This window comes from Bactrocera tryoni, chromosome 1, assembly GCF_016617805.1.
Source record: "Bactrocera tryoni isolate S06 chromosome 1, CSIRO_BtryS06_freeze2, whole genome shotgun sequence".
Classification (NCBI taxonomy): domain Eukaryota; kingdom Metazoa; phylum Arthropoda; class Insecta; order Diptera; family Tephritidae; genus Bactrocera; species Bactrocera tryoni.
In genome coordinates this window covers 7,782,257-7,807,452 of record NC_052499.1, presented here as the reverse complement: position 1 = coordinate 7,807,452, position 25,196 = coordinate 7,782,257, and the positions used below count along the sequence as shown (strand labels likewise).

General features: G+C 35.5%; 2 protein-coding genes across 3 annotated transcripts; both read right to left on the bottom strand.

The window, feature by feature from the left end:
• Positions 1-1,985: 1,985 nt before the first annotated feature.
• Positions 1,986-18,785, bottom strand: LOC120776508 (fibroblast growth factor receptor homolog 1). 2 transcript variants are annotated; one of them, XM_040107225.1, is made up of 2 exons: positions 18,525-18,785; positions 1,986-5,379 (listed from the first exon to the last, which is right to left on the bottom strand). In XM_040107225.1, the coding sequence occupies exon 2, from the start codon at positions 4,777-4,779 to the stop codon at positions 2,299-2,301; it is 2,481 nt and encodes an 826-aa protein (XP_039963159.1). In that variant the 5' UTR covers positions 4,780-5,379; positions 18,525-18,785; the 3' UTR covers positions 1,986-2,298. The 2 variants fall into 2 exon arrangements, with proteins under 2 accessions (XP_039963159.1, XP_039963149.1); XM_040107215.1 differs by lacking the exon at positions 18,525-18,785 and adding an exon at positions 12,555-12,934.
• A 2,295-nt stretch (positions 18,786-21,080) lies between these two features.
• On the bottom strand, positions 21,081-23,845 carry LOC120766775 (probable cytochrome P450 313a4). Its single transcript, XM_040092460.1, has 8 exons — positions 23,623-23,845; positions 23,354-23,557; positions 23,090-23,275; positions 22,928-22,997; positions 22,703-22,817; positions 22,470-22,628; positions 21,481-21,904; positions 21,081-21,413 (listed from the first exon to the last, which is right to left on the bottom strand). Exons 1-8 carry the CDS (start codon positions 23,795-23,797, stop codon positions 21,250-21,252), a joined length of 1,497 nt encoding a protein of 498 aa, XP_039948394.1. The 5' UTR covers positions 23,798-23,845; the 3' UTR covers positions 21,081-21,249.
• Between the last annotated feature and the right edge of the window lie 1,351 nt (positions 23,846-25,196).

Here is a 25,196-nt window from a genome sequence, read left to right as displayed (position 1 = left end):
TTTGTACAAGACAGAACTTGTAAGTCAAGAAAGGTATCTGTGCAATTTTTTTTATAAGCTTATGATCAGTTCCTCTCTTGACCCCTTTTCTCCCGAATAATTGAATATATTCGACGTTAAAAAAATCTGTTATTTTGACTTGAGAGTTTCTGATTCAGATTTTTCTTTCGATATTCGTTCAAGATAAGGAGCAAAAATAAATATTTCCAATAAAGAAGTGCTTTTGGGAAAAAAGAAGGTAAATTTACATAAAATTTTCTGAATTAAAAATTTGTTTTGAAGATAAAAATAAAAAAAAACCCAAAAACTGAATTATTTACATTTTTTTCATATGTTTTGAATTTATGTGAAAAAGTCTGTGTACAGAAGTTATAGATTTTTTCATAACCTACAACATTACAAAACACTCTTTTTCTATAGGACTCATAGTTTTGTCGGAAATCGAGGATCGATCGCTTCTAACACTTAAAAATTAAAACACGTCACGCCACTTCCCTTCCCTTTGCCGACCAAAATTTGTTCGTAAATCATTTAAAGGATCGTTTCAGTGTGACCTTCACTGATCACTGATTTTCGACATTTTTTTAATGTTGAAAAATCGGTTCGGTACCGGAGTTTGATATCTTTCTTTCATTTTCGATAGATTTCATCCTACTATGAATTTCTTACATTTTTATCATTTTCAAAGGCTTCTGCACTAGGTTTTCAATAAAGTAAGCATAGCATAGTTTCGAATATATCATACAACAGCACTTAGTTAGATAAATAAAGTACCAACATTGAAAGCATATCTTTATTTTTATTGCTCTCCTTTTTACTACATACATCAATTTAGACTGTGCACTCCTGCAGGAGTACTTGGTTAAACATTTGAATTTCTTATTCGTTAAAAAATATAATAATTTTTCGTAAAAATATACATATAGATTGTATGTTTGCATTTATACATATACATTACTATAATATAACTTAGAAGGCACTAAAATATATAGTTCAGTACGAATATATAATAATTGCTTCCAATGCGACACTCGCTGCACGCCATGACTAAGCCTTGCTCTCTTGTCAAAAAATTTTATGTGAGACAAGCCGCCAAGTTCAGAGAGTATGCCGAAATTTCCCTAAAGTGGTCCTATTCACTTTCTACCTCTGTTTGTTTTAAGCCAGTCTATTGGATTCATGCCAGTCTATTTAGTTTATACCAGTGGTTTATTCGATTCGCTTTATGCGAAGATATCGAAGACAGCTAATGAAAATATTAGTAATGCTTTTGGTTTATATTTGATATGTACTTGTATGTGTGGTTATTTGAAGAGGCGTACAAAATTTTATTATATTTCAAACAAAATCGTCTTCGATTTTATTGCGCTTTTATACAGTAGTTCTAGGGCTGTTCTCTTGTCATAAGACTTACTTTCAGAGCAAACACAAAATATTGAAATGGAATTCTATGTAAGAGAGTATGTGAATAAAATCTTGCTAATCCCTCCACATTTGATTTATGCCTGTTGTTTATTCTCCAATGCCTTCCGGATGACAATTAATATGTCTAAGTCGATATTGTTTATACATTTTATTTGTATCACTCCGTCAGTTTTTGTTTCGTCCTATCTAGGTGCGAGATACTCTATGGTTCTAAAGTATTCTAAATCTAAAAAATACCATATAATTTAGGGTGGTTCTTCATATATTTGGTTATTGTGAATGAATAAGTCAACCATACTTAACAAGCACGCATTACTTTATATAAATCAAATTATTTTTTAGTCGGTAAGTCGAAAACGTTATAAGCGATTTACAAATTCATATTTAATATTTGTTTTTGCAATTTTTGGGCAAAATCATACAAAAGATGACCACCCTAACGTAACAACATCTACAAATATTAAATAAATATTAATACAACTATGCTGCGCTGCCGATTTGCCGAGTTACACGAGTATTGCACAACGGGTCGTAGCCTATGGCTTAACTAATTTTTGGTATTTTGCCTTTGGTTCTACAACTTTTCCTTGAAAGCGTTTAGAAGTGTTATATAAATATTATGTTTACATTACAATCTAATTAATGTAATTAATTTAATTCTAAAGTCCATGTTACTATGCTTAGAACGAATTAAATATAATAATTTGAGCTCGCAACAGAACGAGTATTGAAATACTTTCGTAGACTTAATCTAAGTTTTATGAGTATTGCGGTGAGCGATATGTTTTACTCGCAAAGCTAACATTTAAATTTAATTATGTATATACAACCTATAAATTATGCAAATATATGCGAGACTAACGGTTTGTTAATTTATTTATAGTGATAGCGTAGGGACTCAACGTCCGATTCGTCGTCACTTGACGAGGGCGGCGTTTCCAGATTCGCCACCGCCACATCCAGATAATCTTCATTGGCCAACAGCAGCTTATCGAGGTTCTCGACAATCTCAGCAAAGGTTGGACGTGCGCTGGCATCGAAGTGCCAACACTGTCGCATGAGCATGTAAATATTCAGCGAGCATTTTGGTGGTTTGTCCATACGTTGACCGGACATCAGATAGCTGTAGAGCTCCTCCGCTGACATGATGGTGGGGTATGGTTGTGCGCCGAAGGTCATTATTTCCCACAGTAATATGCCATATGACCAGACGTCACTCTGTGAATCGTAGAATTTGTCCCGCAGCGATTCGGGCGCCATCCATTTGATGGGCAGACGACCGTTGGTGTTCTTACGATAGTAGTCCGTGTCCTGTATGTCGCGCGCCAAACCGAAATCTGCTATCTTCATGACGTAATCATCGCTTACGAGCACATTGCGTGCCGCCAGATCGCGATGTATGCAGCGACGTGATGCCAAGTACTCCATGCCGCGCGCAATTTGAAAAGCAAATGAAATGAGGTGCTTCTCGGTGAGGTGGTGTTTCGGTAGCGGTAGCTGATGCTGCTGATCGCCATAATCTTTGAGTGTGCCAGCAGCAAGTGGTCGATTTTTGTTGAGAAAGTCCTTGAGGTTGCCATGCGGTGCGAACTCCACAATCACATAGAGCGGTCCCGATTGACTGCAACAACCAAGCAGATTAATTATGTTGATGTGTTTGCCAATGATTTTCATGACCTCCATTTCGCGCACTAAACTGGCAATATCATCATCGGTATGGCCTTCCTTCACCATCTTCACGGCAACAATTGAATTATTAACCTCGGCCATGACGACACGTCCGAAAGCGCCCTCACCAAGTGTTGCGCCCAGTATCAGTTGTGAGCGTGGTATTTCCCAATTGGAATCCAAGGGAAACTCGTATTCATTAAATGGTGCCGGTTCCGAGTTGGAACTCTGCAGCACAGTTGTTCGCTGCTTCTCAATTTTCACCACCGGCATTATCATAGTGTCCATGGAGCCGCTGGAGTCGCCACTCGGCGGCTTATATATGATCACCTTCTTCGTCCACTGATGCACCGTTTCGATACGTTGTTTGAGCAGCTTTTCGTGCTTAACTTTACGCAGCACATACACGAAGAAGATGATGCAAACCAATGCGAGCAGCACCATGACGGCCACAATACCCCATATCTCATAGCCGTGCATAGATTTCGCTATGGCGCGTACACTGGGGTCTTGAATGCGCAGGTAAGCGCTGCTATGCGACTGACCGAGTCCGTTCATTTCGACGCAGGTGTACCAGCCTTCGTTTTCTGGCGTCACATTGGTGAAATTCAAAATATCTACGTCTTCCACATTCTTCAGAAATGTAGTATTCGTTGAGCAGGCGGTTTTGTTGCAAGGCGTGAATGTCCAGGTTTTTTTGCTATGCAAATCGGACAAGTAGACACATTCCATGTTGCCGCTTGCATTTAATGCCAATGTTAGATTCATAGGCGCTTTCAATATAATCGGTTTGTGATTGACACGATCACTAATGATCAATTTCGTTGCGTGCTCAATGCAACCGAGATAGTTGCATACGCGACACTTGTATATGCCTGAGTCTTCGGGCACCACATCTGCCATATGTATACCCCATTTCACCTTGCGCACACGTCCCATATGCCGTGAGATCTTTGTATCATTGAGCGTCCATGTTATGGTCGGTTCCGGTCGGCCAGTTGCCGGGCACGACAGTTGTATATAACTGCCGGAAGGTTTGGAGAGTATGTTCGGCAGATACTTTGAATTCTTGAAACGTGGCTCGAAATCAGTAGGTGATTTCGTTTCGCTGCCATCCGTGTTCGTGGCGTTGGTGTTATTCCTAAGCGTGCCGTTGGAATCATCACTGTCCATGTTGTCGATGTCGCCATTTTCCACTGCCGTCTCGGTGCCGAACTCTTGCTCGCTACGCTTTTGTACCTCGAACACTGCATCGTCGTAATCGTTGAGCTCTTGCGAAGTGGGCTTTCTAGCCGACACCGCATGCGGTGTGTTGAGTACGCAAAATAGTAAAATGCTGAGGTAGATAATTTTGAGTACTTCCGAAACTGCGCCCATTGTCGGTGTCGGTGTACGTCCGACAGTGTCTAGGTGGCTACTGATTGTGGCATTGCGTCTACACGTTGCCGTGGCAACTCCACTCTGGCGTGGATATCTATTTTTGTAATTTATGCGACTATGCTGTGGTTTATGACTCGCTGTCGTTTCGGCAGCGTCTATGACTGTGGCAGCCATATTTTTGCTCCAGCAGCGTCTCGAGTGACTTTGCCTGCCTGTTGCTATACGATTTACTTGAAATGTGCTTGTGTTTGCTGTGGTTGTTGTGGCAGTTGGTGCGTTCGTAGCTATGTCGCGTGTTGCATCCATTTTTAGTTGCACCCGCCTGTTTATTTTTGTAAATACTTCGCAAGGGGTGCACGTTGACACATGTGCGGTGTATATGGTTTTGTCATGCGGATGCTACGAGCGCTGTGCGTTGTTGTTGTGCTGGTTTCGGCTTCTTGATTCACCGGAAATCCACTTTAGTTTCTTTTAATTTGAGACTCTCTATTTCTGCTTTTAATTTATTGCTGCTGCTTATCGCAGTGTTGTTGTTGTTCCTAGTTATTTTACCAGTTGTCATAGATGTTGTCGTTCTCGCTGTTTTCTATGCATTTGCACGCACTTCTGTCGATCGAGTGCAACATGTGTTTTTCCCGTTTATCATTCGACGATCGACGTTTGATCACTTTGCGCGGCTGCCTTGATCCCCAGCGTGATCTGTTGCGCCAATCACCTTTTGAGCGGAAATCTCTAAATGTGTATGTGGCACTGTTGTTGGTACTTTTGATTACTTTTTGGTTTGCGGTTGTGTCGCGCTTCAATCGCTGTTGAAGGATTTATTTACTTGGGGCCTTCTACCTTATCTGCGGTAATGTGGCTGTCAAATTCTTTGATGACAGATTTGTTGATTCTTCTCAAAGGTTTCTGTAATGATGGATGGAAGAGGAAATGCATAATGTTATAAAATGGCGCAATTAAAATATATATTTTTTATTTTATTTTATAAAAGCTTACATAATAATACAATTATTATACAAACTTAAGAAAATACGCAGCACTAGCATCATGGGCTATCGGCCGAAAATTAAAATATATATTTTCGGATCTTAAGAAATTTGTTGCTACTTGTATATGTTAGAGAGGGAAACTTTTCTTCGTGTTAAATGAACGTCATTTACAACTTAGAACACTAGAGCTTTGAGATTTTTTTTTTGATTTCTTTTCAGAAAAATCTTTAGAAGCTTGACGTATTAAGAAATAAGTAGTTCCTACTTCTATTTTTAGTATGAATGTATCCAACAAATGCACGTCTCTAAAACTTAATGCAGCCACCTCCAAAAAACGATAGCATTTGTGAAGTGTTTTTCTCTAAACAAATGAACTTCGATGATTGTTGTTGTCTACCGAATATAGAAGAAATAGTTCAAACTTGCTAAAAATCAGTTTTGAAAAGACATAAATCCGCGGAAAACATATTACTGTTCTAAGCAACACCTTTCATCTACTTTATTATCTATGGTGGACAATGTGTTAAGTATCTGACACTAACTGAGTAGCACTGATCATCAGTCTTTTGATAACCGTCAAATTCTGTCACGTAAAGCCAACCGTTCACTATATTTACTTCAAAACTGTCTTTTCTATGGCTTTACTTCATGTTTAGGACCATCAAAAGTGGCATTGCTGACAAGTCCAGTTGACAACAGCAAGACAACTGTGGTTGGGTAGTGAGTTTGTGAAGGTTCAAGTACACCCTATTTTGAATTATTACAGATATGGCTTTGTTTTTAGACTTTTCGAAACAATGGTAGGAAACAAATATTGAAAATATATTTTTCCTAATTTGGTCAATAAAATCTTGGATATCCATCACTAAATTTGGTATATTTTTAAGGATTAAGAATAATTCCATAACAATAGAATTTGTATTTAACAATGAGAAAGCAGAATTTGTGCTCTATAGCCAATGATTCAATTAAGCTTGCTAAATTTCTAATTAAAATCAAATACAAAACAATAAACACACTAAAAGTTGTTCGAAAATTACGTTTTATCAATTAAGGAGGAGGCAGCATCAACGCAAGCTAAAAACAAAATAAATGCACAAAAGAAGGGGGAATCACTTGATTTGTTTTATTGCAATTTAACGCAATTACTACTGCTATATATCTATGTGTGTGTCAATATACATATATGTGCATGTCTACATATACCAACCCAAGAGTGTTTTGTGCGAATTTTATCTAAACAAGCAATATGTGAATGGCGATTGCGCTGAATTTACTCAAAGCAAAACCATAAATGTGGCAACCAAATTGAATGAAGAGCGAAATGCAATAGAACATATAAATAAAAAAAAAGAAGAGTAGAGGGTACAATTGAGGCATGTATAAGTAAACAAATGTACTTGAATACCTGTGTGAGAGTATAGTGAATATACGCAGCGGGTAAACAATTTATACCATACAAAAATTAGACATTTTGGAAGATTTTCAAAAATTCGAGCATAAATATGTATTGCTTGTCCAGTTTTTTTTTCTTGGAAAAGAATTCTCCAAAAAATGCTTGGCTCGTTTGGAGGTAGCCCAGGTAGTAGACGACGCCCATAGAATTTAATCTATATGTTTTATTACAATAAAAATTCACAGAATAGTTTGGTATGGCCGTTAAATGAAGTAGATTGAGACAGCGGATCAAAGATATCGAAAGATATTATTAATGAAAGTGTGACTATGAGAAAGCTAAAGTGAGTTTCGGATTGCATCGCTGACTGGGATAAATGTTTGATATATAATAACAAAAATAAAATATAAAAAATGTATATAAATTATTTATATTTACTAATACATTCGAGTTTCTTCATTGATATGGGCAAATGGATGAAAATGGTTCCAAAATTAATTCACTTTGGAAACCAATCAATAGCCATTCGAGTGAACTGAATCTAAAGCGTGTTAAGGCGTTGTAGTAAGCAAGCAAAGTTATGGCGCCTATATTTTGAATTGAGATAGATAGAGAAATTTTAATCGACTATGATCCAAGTAGCATCTTCATATCATTATTGTCATTGGCTCTTGTGAATAACGATGAGAAAATGTTGTTTTTTTTCATCAAAAGGTGTCTTAAATTAATGGAAAATAAAAACAAAAAATTGGACGATGTAGGCACCGACGTGCTTCTAAGTCCACTGTATAATATATCTCAGCTTCAATAACTTTTTTGAGCTCAAAAAAATGTTTTTAAGCGCTACGACTGAGAATACCATCAGAAGTAAATACGTAATATACAAGTATAGCAACACCAGAAAATAGGTGTTTGAAGGCCAATGTTGCATAAAACAATCATATTTCGCCAACAATAAAAATTTATTTTTAAAGCGTTGCATTTCAAGTTTCCAATATGACGTAGTTTCAGTAAAAAATTAGCATTTCTGTTATAAGATATGGCAAACTTTGAACACTTCCGGCGGAAAAGCGTATTTTGTAAAGTAAGGAAATGTAAAAACTCACAAGAAACCTGAATAAATAAACTTACGTGAGATTTTTCGATATTTCAGAAAAAAGTATATTAGAACTAATAATATTCACTGAAAATTATGTGTGTGTATGTTTGTGGTATTATTGCACTATATTAATTAGAATGACTTCATCGAGCGCACGTTCAAAAATGCCTACATATGTACATATATGTATATATGGATATATACAAGTATTATAATGGAGTAATTAGTGTAAATATATGTTTACGTAATTGCACTTTCAACCTTCACTTCTTTAGACCCATATGTACATATGTACATACATATAATATATATATAATTATACACAAACTCTTTTCTTTGAAACGGTTTCGAATTGAAATGAAACCAGCGGAAATCAGTGGCATAGCATCATTGCCACTACGTGATTATTTCACGTTTTTATCTGTGAACTAGGCATTACCAAAAATTTATTGAACTGTAAATAATGATTATTATTAAATGATTTTAATTGTACAGCGTGTAATTGCATTCGGAGAATTTAATAAAAACTTACGTTTGCTCAAAGTCAAGTAAACAAATTTGTATTAAAATATGAGAATCTTATACCAGTTTGGCGTAAGTTTAGACGTGCTTTCTATTTAAATTTTATGCAAGCGCGTTAAACAAATTTATTTTACAATTTTTGTTTACATAATTTAGATCAATCTCCTTCCATTCTTCGTACACATGTATATAAATATTTTTTTTTAAATATATCTGAACATATCTAAAACGTTTTTATGTTCGAATTTATATTATATATTTATTTATTTTATACAAACTAATTTGCGTGGAATATTTATAGAAAAATCATAACAAAACGCAAGATTTGTTCATATTTTCGATCCTTTACAAACACTTTATACATACATACGAAGTCACGAAAGCAAGCAGGAAATTATTCTGTAGTCAGCGGTGGGAATTTTTTGTTGTTTTTAAAGTCTAGAAATGTTATCAACACATAGTACATGAGTATGTTTGTATTGTGTAACACAAAAATAGTGTATTGTTGTATGGATCCATTATATTCCCTTTCCGTCAAAATTAGACATCGAAATCGCCTTCCATTTAACAGACCACTGTAGTGGCTTTCAAGCAATTAAAGTAAGCCTTCTTGGTTTGACAAGGAGTGTACTCACAACAAGGAATTTATTTGCAGATAGCCAAGCGGCTTTAAAATCACTAAAGTCTCTTAGGCTATCGTCGAAGCTAGTGAGAGAATGCTTAGATCTTTTAATGGATCTGACATCCTATTTGACGATAAACCTGCTATGGATTCCAGTATATATGTATACTGATATTTCTGGTAACTGTGAAGCAGATGAGGCACACCCCACAATTAGATCCCGGAATACAGGGAATTTATATGCCTTTGTTTACTTGTAGATATTTAATCTATAAATATAGCGGAGTCTCGGTTGGAGCCAATCTCTAACTTATTCAATAAGCAAATATTGATTAAATTCAAAAAATGACATAAGAACTCTAGCAGATCACTGTCAAATTGGCAGGCATGCCAGCAGACTAGGAAAGTGGGAACGTCATATAATGACTACTGTAGAAGCTATCAGAAAATATTTAGAAGAAGTGGAGAATATACATAATTCATCCTCTATTTAAATGTAAAGCTCTGTATACGAAAATAATCGCAACCATTGGTCTTTGTTTTCTTGACGATATTACGTAAGTTGTGCAGATAAAACTTTTCGTAATGAAGAGCTTCATCAGAAGCACGGGATAGTTCAGAGAGGGGACAATAGAGTGAGGGATTTTAGTCTCTGTGGCTTCATAATTGACTTTCGAAACATCGTGGAGCCACTCTACATACCAACTTAAAGGATTAGTATTAATTTTAAGGTTTCAAAAATTAGTTACTGTGCAAAAAATCGTAAATTCATCAACATTATTTAATTTCGTTCTATTTTCCTCACCGGCATTTTATGCATATACATATACCACACTTGGCACTGTACATATGTATGTGTTGTGTATAGAAAGCTGTATGTAGAAACTTTGCATGAATGAATATTCGCGCGCAAAATGAAATGAAAAAATCCTATAAATACATATATATTTTTATACATAAATACTTATATCAATACATATACATATACAGTTATATGTATGTACATAGAGTGAATCAAAAAGGTTTTGGCATACCGTAAACTTAAATGTTTATTTAAAAATTTCAGATTGTTTCAATTTCAACGTTTTTATTATAAATGTATTTAACTAAAAGATATTTCATATCTTACACATTTTTAAAGATAATGAAATTATAATAAAATCATAAAGATTCTACATAAAAAAGTTAAGTTTTTTGAATCCGATTTTGTTAACTCTAATATTTTGTTAAACCTCTTTTGGCCTGAATAACTGCCTCTAAACGTCGCCGCATGCGTCCAACTAGGTTTGATGTCTGAACTTGAGTTATATTTGCCCATTCTGTACGTATGGCCTCTTTATGTGAATCTTTCGATGTTATATGGTGGGTCCGTATTTTTTTCCAGTAGTTGCCAAATATGCTCTATAGGGTTAGTGTCTGGGGGTTGCGGAGGTGTTTTTAGCTGCTTTGCATAAGATATGAGGCATGTTTCGGGTCATTTTCTTGCTGAAACAAGAATGACTGCCCACTTAAGCTCAACTTTTCAACGCTTGGAGCTAACTTTTCCTTTAAGATTTTCAAATATGAGTACTTATACATTTTAGCAACAATAAAAACCCCCACATCAGACGCTGCAATGCACCCCCAAAATCATTACGTTGCCACCGCCATGTTTCACAGTCTTAATGATATTATTTTCCTAGAACTCTTTGTTTTGTTTTCGCCAACATTTTTGGGCACCATCGGAACCAAATAAAAATATGAATAATAAATATTACTTTATTCCAGAAAGATTCCAGTTGATTAACATTAAGTTCGGCGTATTTCAGTTTTTTTTATTCGTATCCAAAATAAATGGCTTACGTCATGGAACTCGCCCCTGATGACCAGCTTTGTGTTAAGTGTTAAATACAGTTGGGAAGTTAAAGTTTTTTTCAAAGCTTTGTTGCATGGCTTGACACAGCTTTACTGCTGAAATCTTCAGATTCTGAGTCACTGCAGCTATAACCGCTCGTTTCTGACGTGTTGTGAATTTTTTTGGGCGTCCAGATCTGTTCTCACGCTCTAAATTTCCGGTGATGATGTATTGTTTTATAATGTTTCGAACAACTTTAAAATACTTATGAGTAATAAGCCGAATAGAGCGAAAAAAATTAAAAAAAATAAAAAATTACCGTATATTTCCCAAAACCTTTACTTACTCACAATTAATGCAGAACCTTCTTCAAAAGCGTTTAGCCGTTTAGAATAAAAAAAAAAATTTCGCAAAAACTTAACTTACTCACAAGTTATGCAGAACATTTTTAACAGAAAATTTATTTGCTTATTATGATATACATACATGTATGTACATATGTAAGCTAATAATACGACCTGAGTTGAAAAGTTGGTTACAAAAATTGTCATTTCAATTTTGAATACACTCTTTAGCAAAGACAACGCCCGTACCAAAATTTTCTTGATTCACTGTATATAATTTCACAGAAACAGTGCACGTCTTTGTTCTGGGCATTTACTTTGCTGTTTGACTTTGCGTTTGCGTTGCAATTTCGCTTTTAAGGCTTTATATTTTGTAGCACTACACTTTCTTCGTCTTTTCAAAAGCTTTTCAGTGCACTTTGTTGCTTAAGTAGACACTTGAAAGACTTTCTTTTCCTTTTAGTTATTTAACTCATTCATGATTTCACCGAGTGGATTTTGATTTTTTGAACTTTTCACTTTTTTGGCAAACGCTCGTGGGCCTTAACTATACAACATATGTATGTATGTATATAGGAAGAAAGTACAAAACACACGTAAATTTTTGGTATTTATATACATTTTACAAAATATATAAGGCACTCTCCTTTTTGTGCATGTGTGTGTTTTTTCTCATGTCAATTATTATTTTTTCGTCTTTTTTGCTCTTTAAATCATTTTTAGTATTAATTAAAATGTCTCACATATATCCGGTGATTTTCTTTAATGGCGGCATGTGCGCTGTGCTCTTCCTGTCTTCGGCTTAATGCTTTCTCGCTGGATTCAAATTCTTTATAAACAGAGGCACTTCTGGTATTCACAGATTTAAGTTTTTATAAGCGTATATATGTTTTGTGTATCCAAAATACATACTTTTAAGTGCAATTAGTTTAACTGTATATACATACATACATACTTATATGTATATTTCCCATATACATATATACATTTATATTTATTATATAAAAGGTGTGCACAGCATACATATCTTCAACAAATTTGCTCACAAACTAATTTTTATTTTATGCACAACCATACATACAAGTACATATGTATGTTTATTTAATAAATTATTTATTTAATATTTAAAATATTAATATTTCAATTTTTTCATAGGATTTTTTTTGTACGATATATGCGCATATACATAAATATGTGTATGTATACTTAATATACACACTTTTTCACTTAAAAACAATAAACTTATTTGCAGCTCGTAACATTTTATATTCGTACCTCGAATTATTCAACCGTTCACGCTTGTTCTGCTCGCACTAGTCTACACGAATATTCGCTTTTGAAATTATCCACATTTTTCTTGTTTAGATACTCGCAAGCTTTTGATCAAACCACAAAAAATAGAAAGAATAACATAAAATGCTCTCATAACACGCTCGCCGCTATGGCCCACAAATTTGTTTGCGCGAGTACACAGCTTTTCAGCTTTATCAGTCACTTGCGCCGATGTCCGAGTTTTTGCCTGCTGCACACCCGTGTGTTCCTAATTGTTGTAGCGTTTTATCCAAACTGTCCGTCAGCATCGTTCATTGCACGCGCTTTCGATGTGCACATCCATGCCGCGTCTACTAAGGCAATAGCTTTCTTCCTGCGATGGCGGAACGCCCTCAAACGACTCTACCGTACATACTCAATTGCTGAGATCGGTGGTATTTAGTGCTCACTCCCGTTATACGCCTGCGCCTGCAAATCCGACCGGACGTAAGCCATCACATATTCACATATGGCTACTATATGTAAGTATTTATGTCATTCAGCACATTGCTCTTCCACGCAGTTGCAGATCTATATAAATATGTGCACGAGTGTAAGCGCTCACTCAGCTGTAGATCGCACTCATCAATTACACTCAATTTGAATACATTTATATAGTGAAATTTCAGAAAATTAAAAGAAATATACTATCCCCCATTTCATCCTTATAGCACATGTGGATCTACTTTAGTATATACATATCTACAAATACATTTGTATATATGAGTGCCCTGCAGGAAATTGCCTATTGTTCTATCACAAGTATAGTTCAGGATCTAGAATAATTTCGTTGAATTATCACTGCAGTATGGCCGACAATTTTCTCTTGACTTGACAATAGATGTCAAATTTCAAATAATTTTTCATCCACAATTCAAACTTCCTTAACTCGAAGTAAAATTTATGGAAGCAAATTTACATGAAACTTGACTTCTATTGCCAATCCAAGAGTTTGAGTTATGGAGAACTTCGAGTTAAGGAGTTACATGTGTTTACGTTATGTTAAGTCATTTTTATTTATTATCTTTTAAATTCTTCAACACCTCTAGAATAATGTCCTAAATTTTCAAATTGATCTGAGTAATAGTTTTGGAGATACAGCCTTTAGAGAGCGAGACCGAGTTTAAAATATTTATTTTCAAAAATTTCAGAATTTCTTTGTTAATAGTGTATGTTTGTAACAATAAATAGTTCTAATAAAACATTTCGTTTTGAATATAAGAAAAATATTGTTGAAAAAGGCTGTTTTTTACTCGAGAAAACCCATGCTACCCCTTTTGAAAGTTCAACTATGTGATAGCTTGCTAAGCTATCGAATTCGTGGTCACTTTGTACTACTTCGACACTCTGAAAAAGTGAGCTGAGAAGCTAGTTGAATCTTCCAATGACATTGCAATATAAAAATCGACGATTAGAGTAGCACTGTTCGATTCGCCAAACGCTGGAGAGCATTAAATCAGACCAAAGATTATCAGTTATTCAAAGAAAAGTAAAGTTCATGAAAACTGAAAGATTGTGGACGGAGATATAGAAATACATATGTATGTATATATAGAAAATAGTTCACTTTTTCCTGCTGGGTTTTCGGTGCTCTGCACAAATTTCTGTTTTATTTCAGTTCAACAGTTTACAGCCCTACTTCCCGCATCTCTGTTAATTGTGTTTTTTTCTCTGGCGTCTTTTTTTTATTTTCAAAGCCACAAAGCCATATGTTGCAGGCATGTTCTATTGAGCTGTCAGTGTGTCGAACTGCCGATCTGCCGGTATGCCACTCTATCTTGCTGTCTGTGTTTGACAATTCGACTCTCTATTTTTATTTGTAGGTAGAATATTTCGCATTCGCGGACCATTGACTGCACTCAGCGGCATTAGCCTGAGTTTGCGTCGCTCGAAACGATGCGAAAACAGTAGCACCAGCGTCAACATACATACATACATACATACATACATACATACATACATACATATACACATACATACATACATATATACATACATATGTGGGCAGCAACAACAGCAGTTAATAAGATTAAAACAACAAGACCATTTACTAAAATAACAACACATTTGCCATAGTTGGAAGAAACGCATATACTTGTATGTATGTACGTAAATATCGTATTTTAGGTATGGCAGTGTGTATAGGCATTTGCTGACTTTTGGTGCCTCTTTAAGTACACCCCAACCCATTAGCGACCCAATACCGATTGCTGCACTGACAACAAAAGACATACAAGGGCAAATATTGTTTTATGTCGTCTACCACGTTGCGACTACGCGCACTAATTCAGTACCACATTTGCCCATGCTGAATGTAAATATGTATACAACAGTACATATGTGTGTGTGTATGTCTGTGTTTACAAGCTAAATATGATCGTATTTTGCGGCAAGTATTGCGCTGAAAAGCAATTTCCATAAATTCGGTTCAGTAATAGTTCATTTACTCAAGGTTTGACTTTCAAATAGATCTATGAACTTTGCATGTCAATCATCGTGCAAGTAATTGATAGGCCGTTGCTCTGGAGATATGGTATTACCCAGGGTTCTTATTTACTACTCCGTAGCAGTAAAATTTCTAGAATTATTGCTATGTTATAGCTACCGCTCTCACTATGACGGGAGCCGGAGCAGAGCCATAGCAGAGCAATGTAAAAGTATGTGCTCTGCTGTGCTCGAAGTTTTGTTAGGTAAAAAACTATAGCTGTAGCAATAGTCAAAAATGAAGTGTTGTGCTCTGCTCTCGCGTAGCGGTAGCAAAAAATTGGAAGCGGTAGTAGAGCAGAGCTAATTAAAAAATTTCATGTGCTACAGCTCTCGCATGTGTAGCTTGTGTAACAAAACTCCGATCAGAGCAGAGTATATACTTTTACATTGTTCTGCTATGGCTCTGCTACGGCTCTCGTCAAAGTGAGAGCATTGCCTAAATCGAGAAAGACTTCTACAAACGTCCTGCTCGATTTAGGCTAGGTGGCTAGTGAATAATAAATTATATTTAGCTTGAGGTTGATAATGATATTATGGAGCACCAAATATGCCATGGAAAAGGCAAAACAGCTTACTCTTTTTATCCATATTTACATTTGCTCATTCCCAATACTCATTCTCATTGAACAGTCTTGTCATTAACCGCTACGGCTGCCAATATTTTAACTAGAGAACGTATGACCATACAACTATTGTTATTAAATTTTGAAATCAATAACTTTATGATAATATAATATTAATAGCTAAATGTCTTTCAAAAATAGCTTTGTCTTCTGAAAACACACAAAATAATTTGGAAATTGAAAGCACAGAGTATTAGCGCCGTATAGATGGCTTTAACGATTGGAGTTGCTGCAGTAATAGAGAGAGAGAAAGAAAGCCGGAGTGAAGACACAAACATATAGTAACTTAAAAAATCATAATTGTAAATATTTTTAGAATAAATTTTAAGTTGTTTTCTTTGCATTTTATTTCAACCGCCTCCATTTAGTGGAAAGACATATTGGACATTGCTGCTTTTGACATTTGTGAAAAAAGGAGTACCCCAGACGTACGAATTCAACCGTAATGTGGTACATATGTTGTGCAGACGCTGGCAATTCAGTTTGAATCGAGTTGCTGTTGTGAGTCCAGACAGAAGATGCATTTGTGCGTATGCTTGTCTATTACCAGATACATATACATATGCATTTATATACCTTGTATATATTTATACTTGGGCATGCATTCGCACATACATATGTATGTATGTTTGTACAAGCATTTGACTTAAGCCGCAAAAACTTTCGCTTTTCAATGGTTCTTAAGAGGAGTGACGCTTAGTGAGACTCAAAGGGAAAGGAATTTTTTGCTCAAACCTACTTGAGAATAATAAGAGTTAAATAATATCCGTTTTCGGAGACGAAATAGAAGAAAATAGGAACGATTTAGTTAAAAAAAAAATCGAAAATTATTAGAATGTACAGCATTTGAACTTTAGCAAAGACTAACCTCAACTTTTATTGATTGCTTATACCAGTAATTTTTTCTACATATGCCGTGATAACCTGGCTGTTTGCAAGTATGTCAGCTAAGACACATAATATTAGATAGTCGAAAAAGTCTTTTTGTATTTCTAATCAAAATTTAACTAATTTTTTTTATATTTATTATAATAAATAAATAAGCCACTTCTTGGCAATACGAGAATACTTTTTCGATTACCCAATATATAATATTACATATAGCCAATATTTGCTATACAATTGCTATGGGATTAGATTAGTGAATGTTGAAATACTTTGATTGAGCGTCTTTTTAATCACACAATCCTAATATACCAATATCCTTAGGTAATTTGATATTTTTATTAAGTGTTAAGGCGCTTTGCACAATACCGTTATCAACGATAATGGTCGTGTTATTGCGGATTTCGATCACTTCAACATTCTGCAAGATAATTTGATATACAAAATGATTTTTCAGAGACTGACAAAGTAAACGGGATTCTTCTTCTTCTTAATTGGCGTAGACACCTCTTACGCGATTATAGCCGAGTTAACAACAGCGCTCCAGTCGTTTCTTTTCGCTACGTGGCGCCAATTGGATATTCCAAGCGAAGCCAGGTCCTTCTCCACTTGGTCCTACCAACGGAGTGGAGGTCTTCCTCTTCCTCTGCTTCCCCCGGCGGGTACTGCGTCGAATACTTTCAGAGCTAGAGTGTCCGTCCATTCCAACAAGATGATCTAGCCAGCGTAGCCGCTGTCTTTTAATTCGCTGAACTATGTCAGTGTCGTCATATATCTTATACAGGTCATCGTTCCATCTAATGCGATATTCGCCGTGGCTAACGCGCAAAGGACCATAAATCTTCCGCAGAACTTTTCTCTCGAAAACTCGCAACGTCGACTCATCAGTTGTTTTCATCGTCCAGGCCTCTGCACTATATAGCAGGACGGGAATTATGAGTGACTTATAGAGTTTGGTTTTTGTTCGTCGAGAGAGGACTTTGCTTCTCAATTGCCTACTCAGTCCGAAGTAGCACTTGTTGGCGAGAGTTATACTGCGTTGGATTTCCAGGCTGACATTGTTGGTGGTGTTTACGCTGGTTCCAAGATAGGCGAAATTATCTACAACTTCAAAGTTATGACTGTCAACAGTGACGTGAGAGCCAAGTCGCGAGTGCGACGACCGCTTGCTTGATGACAGGAGATATTTCGTCTTGCTCTCGTTCACTGCCAGACCCATTTGCTTTGCTTCCTTGTCCAGTCTGGAGAAAGCAGAACTAAGGGCGCGGGTGTTGAGGCCGATGGTATCAATATCATCGGCATACGCCAGCAGCTGTACACTCTTATAAAAGATTGTACTTTCTCGATTAAGTTCTGCAGTTCGAATTATTTTCTCCAGCAGCAGATTGAAGAATAGGGAGTCGCCTTGTCTGAAACCTCGTTTGGTATCGAACGGCTCGGAGAGGTCCTTCTCGTTCCTGACGGAGCTTTTCGTGTTGCTCAACGTCAGTCCACACAGCCGTATTAGCTTTGCGGGGATACCAAATTCAGACATCGCGGCATAAAGACAGCTCCTTTTCGTGCTGTCGAAAGAAGCTTTGAAATCGACGAAGAGGTGGTGTATGTCGATTCTCCTTTCACGGGTATTTTCCAAAATTTGGCGCGTGATGAATTTCTGGTCGGTTGCTGATTACATGTGACCAATATGGAAAAGACCTTAAGCGGGAACCAAGATCAAATCCCATTTTAAGATTATGATATTATTACTATAAGTGGTTACTGATTTACAGCTTCCATATTTAAATTGAATTGTACTTTGTTACTATTAAATCTCACATTAATAAATGAATTACTACTTGCCTTTTTTGTTAAGAGTTCCGGATCTTTAGTAATCAATATTTGCATTATATTACATTCCTCACAAATTTACATATGTATGTACATATGTATATTCACTAACCTGGACACTCATGCAGTTCGATAATCTTGTTTTCAATGCTTAGCACAACTTTTTTATACTTTTCGCCACTTTTTCAAGTTTTGGGCACTTCACGCATACACACACACACACATGTACATATTTAAAATTTAAATGTTAATGAAAATATCACTTAATAACTGTAAAACCAGCGCTCGGGCGTTAGCACCTTATTGTCAGAAAGTCAGAACTTTCAAATTCGCGATCGTTGCAACACAACAACACTCCCGCTACGCGGCAAGAACCGATCTACATAGCGCCCAATTGAGCTAGCGATCGTGATTTCAACGAAATGAGATTTTTTCCGTAATTTCTCAACTCAAATACGCGAACGCCGAATTCAGTCGAGCAGTAAAATTTAAATGGATTTGAGTGCAATCGTTGCGTCGTGCAACATTTAACGATGTTTATTTATAAAATTGTTTATTGTTGATCAGCACGCACGCCAATCTACATATTTACTTCTTACATGTATGTATGTACATATGTTACATATAGAGGAGTAGGAGTGATGCAGCGACGAGGTGAGGGGAAACAAACAACAGCGTGGCTGCGGCGGCATCCACTCAAACACTCAACTAGCGCAATGAAAATTTCAATTGATCAGCAACTGGATACATACCTACATGTATATGTACATATATGAGTGTATACATATGTATGTATGTACCATATATATGCATGTAGCGCATATCACAAAAGTGCGGCACAAAATCAGTAGCGAGTATAAACGTTATTGCGAACAAAAACATGGACAATTAATGAAAAGGCAACAAGCAAATCTTAATTGAAGCAAGCGTCGAATTTTTTGTGCCATTAGTGGCAAAAATCGATCGGGCAGCGATCAAGGGTGTGTTAGTGTGATTTTCAATATCGATAGTTCCGTATTTCATTTCATTACGCGCTAAGGTTGGACAAAGTTTAACCAATTTTTTAACGGTTATACGGTTATACGTGTGAACATATCTTAAAACGAGGAAGTGTGTAATTTGAATGCAAATTTTAGTAAAAAAAAGCAGTAAAAAAATTTTGTAATTTTTATCTACTGATAAATTATAACGAATATATTTCTAGTCGTACGAACGTAATGATTTAATTCAATTTTTCTTTTTACTTTTATATTTTTTTATAAAAGTTGATAATTTTGCCCACGAACTAAATAATTGTCTACATACATATTTATATCCATATATTACATATACTTATATAAATTGTTATTTTTGCTGTTCGCGTGTTAATAAATTTCACTCTCAGCATTACATGAACCCTCTCTAATTCTTTAATTTACCCTATTCAAGTTTGTATATACTTTTGTATGTATGATTGCAGTTCTCTCTAATCACAGAAATTAATCTATTGTCACAAACATTGATTCTGCAAATCAAAATTAATCCACATCCATACATACATATGTGTGTACATAAAACATTTTATTCTCATGGCATACGAGTCTTTATAGCTCGTCATTTGAGAGAGCCGTAGATAAATTGGGTAGCTGTAGCGAAATAGAGGCGTTGCGTTTGGGGTCTTTAGCGGAAAAATGGAATTTTTCATGAGTTTTCATATTAGTGAAGTACGCGTAAAATATATTAGAGAGGTGTTTTAAAAGGCCTACAGGTATAGGTAGGAGTTTTGACTCAGCTGATATCGACTTTTAATGTAAACTCAAGTGCTCCTCTCATTTTTAACAACATCCAAATCATATGATATCTGAAATATTTCATTGATTCTATTCGGAGTTTTTCATTTGGGCTTGCTTTTTCTGTATATGTATATATATATGTATGTAAATACTATAATAATTACAGAGAACCCTCCTGCCCGTGCGCTACTGCTCGTTAATTTAATAACATCGTTCAACTATGCATACATAAGTCTCCACTACAGGCGTTTGCATCACACGCACTCATAAGGGCAGGCTATGTTGAAAGTCAACGATTCAGTTGAGACTACTATCGCTGGCACTGCAATAAATGTGGTGTTGCTGTGAACAGAACTCAAGCAGATTCTACTCTGACAATTGTGCTCGACACTCGAATGAAAAAAAAAATTAAAAAAAAAAAATTGAGTGATCTAAAAATTGGTATCATATGCGAACAGACCACAGCTAATTTAGAGCGACCTTGTAGGAAATTGTTGTCGATTTGTATTACCGTTATTTGATGTTGCCTGAGGTCAAATTTTATATGAAGAATGTGAAGTTCATACAACGACCTTCAATTTATGCTGTGATGTGGAGTTTCCTGCTTGATGAGAGGCTTGCATAGATGCCGTGTAAAACTGATTTTACTTATTGACTTGTGTTAAGTGGTTAAACTCGATCTCCTTGGCAGTTTTTCTGCTGTTTCATAAGTGAACATGGAATGGTCCAACAAATGGGGTTAAGAATTTCATCTACGGATTTATGAAATATGCGGGAGCCAAGTTTTTCTTACCAAATCAATTGTATTTTAAAGATTGTAAGAATTATAGTAAATATATCAAGCTAAGGGTAGTTTCTTCAATAGTGTCTTCAATAGTGTAAAGAATACATTAGTATTAGGGTGGTATATTTTGAAAATTTAATTTATTTCTCAGAAACAATCGACACATTTACACAATACATATACATATTAAATTAATAGTTACAGTTCCGAGGGAATCACAAATAATACTATATACATATGTGTAAACAATAATATGGGACGATAATATCTATCTCTCCAAACTAGTTTGCTCTAATCTCTATGCTTATTGGCGGTTCGACTTTATAACTCAATGTAACTTTTGGCTGATGAACGATGTCTTGAAATTTAAAAGTTGTCGATAATTTTAAATTGCGTAACGCATGTAGCAATATGACACGTAACGAAATTTCAGCATAACGAAAGCCTGTCAAACGAAATATTTAAAAAATTACATAACAAAAATTATGACATAATATATAGTATACCCTTACCTATACAGTTGCGTGCGCCTTTCGAGAAAAGCATATAAGAGCTTGGGTGCCGCTTTGCAATGTTCTCGGGCAAAAAGTTATCCGGATTGAAACGATGTGCGTCGGGACCCCAAATTTCCTTGCGCCTATGCAGTTCATAAATTGGTATAACTACTTGCATATTTTTAGGTATTTTTACTCCTGGACAGAGTTCGGTGTCATGTATAGCCTCGCGTCCAATGTAGGGTATTGGCGGAGCCAAACGTAATGCATCCGCTATGCACATATCCAAATATGGAAGATTCTTTAGGTCGTCATACTCTACGGTTGTGATACCGTCGGGAAATACGGAGCGAATCTCTTGGAAAACACGTTCTTGTATTTCGGGATGCATAGCCAACGTCATAAGGCAAGTGTACGCCGCACTAACCGAGGTTTCGAAAGACTGGAGAAAATAAAGTTTTATTATGTTTGTTATTCTAGTAATCTGTTGAGATTTAGTCTTAAGTATATAAAAACAAATCTTAGCAAAAAAAAATCGGTTTCAGCACTGAAATTGGTGATTATTGTGTGATACTAATATCCAATTATTTTTCAATTTATGTTAAAGATATATTTTGACTGTGCTTGGCAGTGGCACAGTGATGCACCTTCAATGGCATTGAACGCAGAATCCACATAAAGCTTTCAGGCCTTTTAGCTAACACCGAATGCCAAATTGTGTGGAAAACTCAGTAATGAGCTATAGCCACAGCGTGCGATCAGTTTCGGATTTATAGTAAACATTTTTTAAGCGATCTAGAGTCGAACACGCTTTCGGTAATATTTTCGTGATGAAAAAGATGAGAATATTATTGTGTTATTAGCGTACGGCACAAAAGTACGAACAAAAAAATTTTAATGTGAAGCCTAAAACTGCTCACATGTGTCGTTTTCTCTAAATGTTTGAAGACGATATTTTATGTTTCTAAATTAAAAAAAAAAATTTTAATAAATAGCAATAATTTTACCGCTGCAATCATTGTGAAACACTCGATTTCCACATCTTTTTCGCTGAATACTCCCTGACGCATGGACTTCAGCGCTAAATCAATCATCATTTGCTTGTCCTCCTCGAAAGTGTTTTCGGTCTTTGAATCATTTTTTCGTGAAAGGTTTTGTTTAATCAGCTGCAAGAATTGATAAACATATATTTATATTTATGTATATATAAAACTTGTGTCTATAATAATTTCTTACTCACAGATCGTACAAAGTCTCGTAGGTATTCACGGTACCTTTTATATCGTGGAGTATTGGATAGAAAACCTAGGCCCACCGAACTGTATATGGAGTTCTTTGCCATGAGATCAATCAAGCTTTAGCATAGTCGAATGTATATTTAAATTATTATTATTTTCACTTAATTAACCCGTTAGTTTATAGAATTTTTGCAAGTTAATTATAAAGGCCCTCAGACTTTACTCACACATTAAATGCATCCACAATTTCCCTGTGCGTCTCATCACCTTCTTCCATCTTCATGCCCATAATAGTCACTGCAATTTTATAGAAATGGGTAAAATAACTTCAGTTAATGCATTTACTGGAAAAATTTGATATTTTAAAATAGTTAGCCGTAAGTACTTACACAGACTCAATTGCAAGCCGCATTCTTTGATAATTGTAAAAATATCCTGTTCCCCTTGTCCGGCCAGCTTTGTCAGTCTGTTCTTCATATTAATTGCATTTTCATTGAAATAAGTAAAGAATGCCATGATATTATTATGTGCGAGGAATGGGGTTATAGCCTTGCGATTGATTTTCCATTTCTTTGCTGCTCGTACAAGAAATAAAAAATAAAATTAAAAGGAAAAGGAAAAAATAACCGCCTACAGGGTTTGGGTGCTATTACCTGGACTTACGATGATACCATTTATTACGCCGTTATGGAAGTGTTTATACAAATCTGTGGCTTTGTTGAGGAATACAGGCGAGGTGGTGACATGCTTGACAACCTCAGGATCGACGGTAACGACGAACGGCGTATTGGCTATCCACAAGCAACCGGTTAATTGTTTAAAGGTATCAATGTTAAGACTGATATTATGGTACAATTCTATAATTGTGTGGATATTAAAGCAGTGCTTAGTTTCTCAGCAACTTTATAACAACAAAACTTACTATTTAAATCAAGAAGTTGATAAGCTTGCCCAATAAAAGGAATACCGTAAAGTGTGGGCAACTTGGAGGTTACACTGCTATAATACTTCCGCTTTTCATACAAGCGCCAACCGGCACAGAGTATCAGCACGATTACCGTTATAATCAGCGTTTCTATACAAATTAAGGCACCCATTTTTACACAGAGCAGCTGAGCACACCACGATTCAGCAGAATATATTAAATGGCACGGACTGAGTCAAAAGCGGAAAACTGCACTAACTTTTATATGAATTCCATTTGTACTGTTACTGTTAGTTAAAGTTAATAGCAATAGTACAATCGATTTGTACACTTATCACTTTTTCTTTATTACAAAATATGTGGATATGTTTGTGTGTAGTTTTACAGCTATGCTAAATTGTTATCAAGGGGACGTGCCTCTGTATTAAATGGAATTAAAAGTTAATTATTAGTTTTATACAGTATATAGTTTAACGCTCACTTAAGCTCAAGGGATCTACAGCCCTCAAAAGAGATTTAACTTTGTCAAATTATTATAAGCTCGAAATAAATAGCATTGAATTGCTCTCCTTAATGATTTACTATACATATATTTAAGCGAAGAAAAAATAATAATTTATAGTGGTTATTCTAGTCTACGGATTTGAAAATATTTAAATTGTCTCATACTTCCATAGTTTTCATATTCAAAAACACCTCCCTCAAAGGATTTTTATAAATTCAAAGTTTTGTTTTAGTGTTGTAAAACGAGGCCGTTTACTTTAAACTCGTTTTCTTAAAAATACTCCTTCCGATGCGGTCATCACGATGAGTAAAGCTTTAATTAGACTTTTCAACTGAAATTTGTCATGAAATTTTTTTTTGCTCTCTCTCCTATGAATCGACACAAGCGGTAATTTAAAATCCATTATGGTTTTATTTCCTAAGTGTCCACAAGGGTAGAAATCTTTATGACGAGGAAAAAATAGGAAACGGTATCTTGAACTACTTGCTATTTTTTGGGAATAACCTCACTCGAAGTTACTTGTGACATACATATTTTCCCTTTTCTGGGTTTCAAACCAAAATGCACACCAATAAACCCCCTCTGTGTAACGCCTTTTTGCTTCCGCATTCATATTTTCTTCAACAAGTTATAGTCGTAATTTTACTGTCTAATTATCAATATCCTATTCGGTTTTAATATATATATTTTTTTTTTGCATTTTATTCGTATATATATTTATATATATAACCGGATATAACAAATGTTAAGTATTATTTATTTTCTGAATTGGTGTGCATATATATACATTCTTAATACCTGAAGGGGAGATAGGACATGATAGCTTTTGAGTCGTTGAGCTTATGACTATCATCTGACTGCAGAGTATTATTGTAGCCACTAAATTTATAGTTAAGTTATTTATCGGATAGCGTATTTGCTTCTTCTTTTAAGTATTTGAATTTCAATTTGAAGACCCCTATATGCATATATATAACCAGCATAAACACCACCAACAATGTTGGCCTGGAAATCCAACGCAGGATAACTCTATAACTCTTGCCAACAGGTGCTACTACGGATTGAT

Coding starts and splice junctions, on each gene's coding strand:
- LOC120766775 (XM_040092460.1), bottom strand. CDS start 23,797: ATGGGTGCCTTAATTTGTATAGAAACGCTGATTATAACGGTAATCGTG. Junction 23,558..23,622: donor TCAACTTCTTGATTTAAATA/GTAAGTTTTGTT, acceptor ACACAATTATAG/AATTGTACCATAATATCAGT. Junction 21,414..21,480: donor AGGCGCACGCAACTGTATAG/GTAAGGGTATAC, acceptor TTCGTTTGACAG/GCTTTCGTTATGCTGAAATT.
- LOC120776508 (XM_040107225.1), bottom strand. CDS start 4,779: ATGGATGCAACACGCGACATAGCTACGAACGCACCAACTGCCACAACA.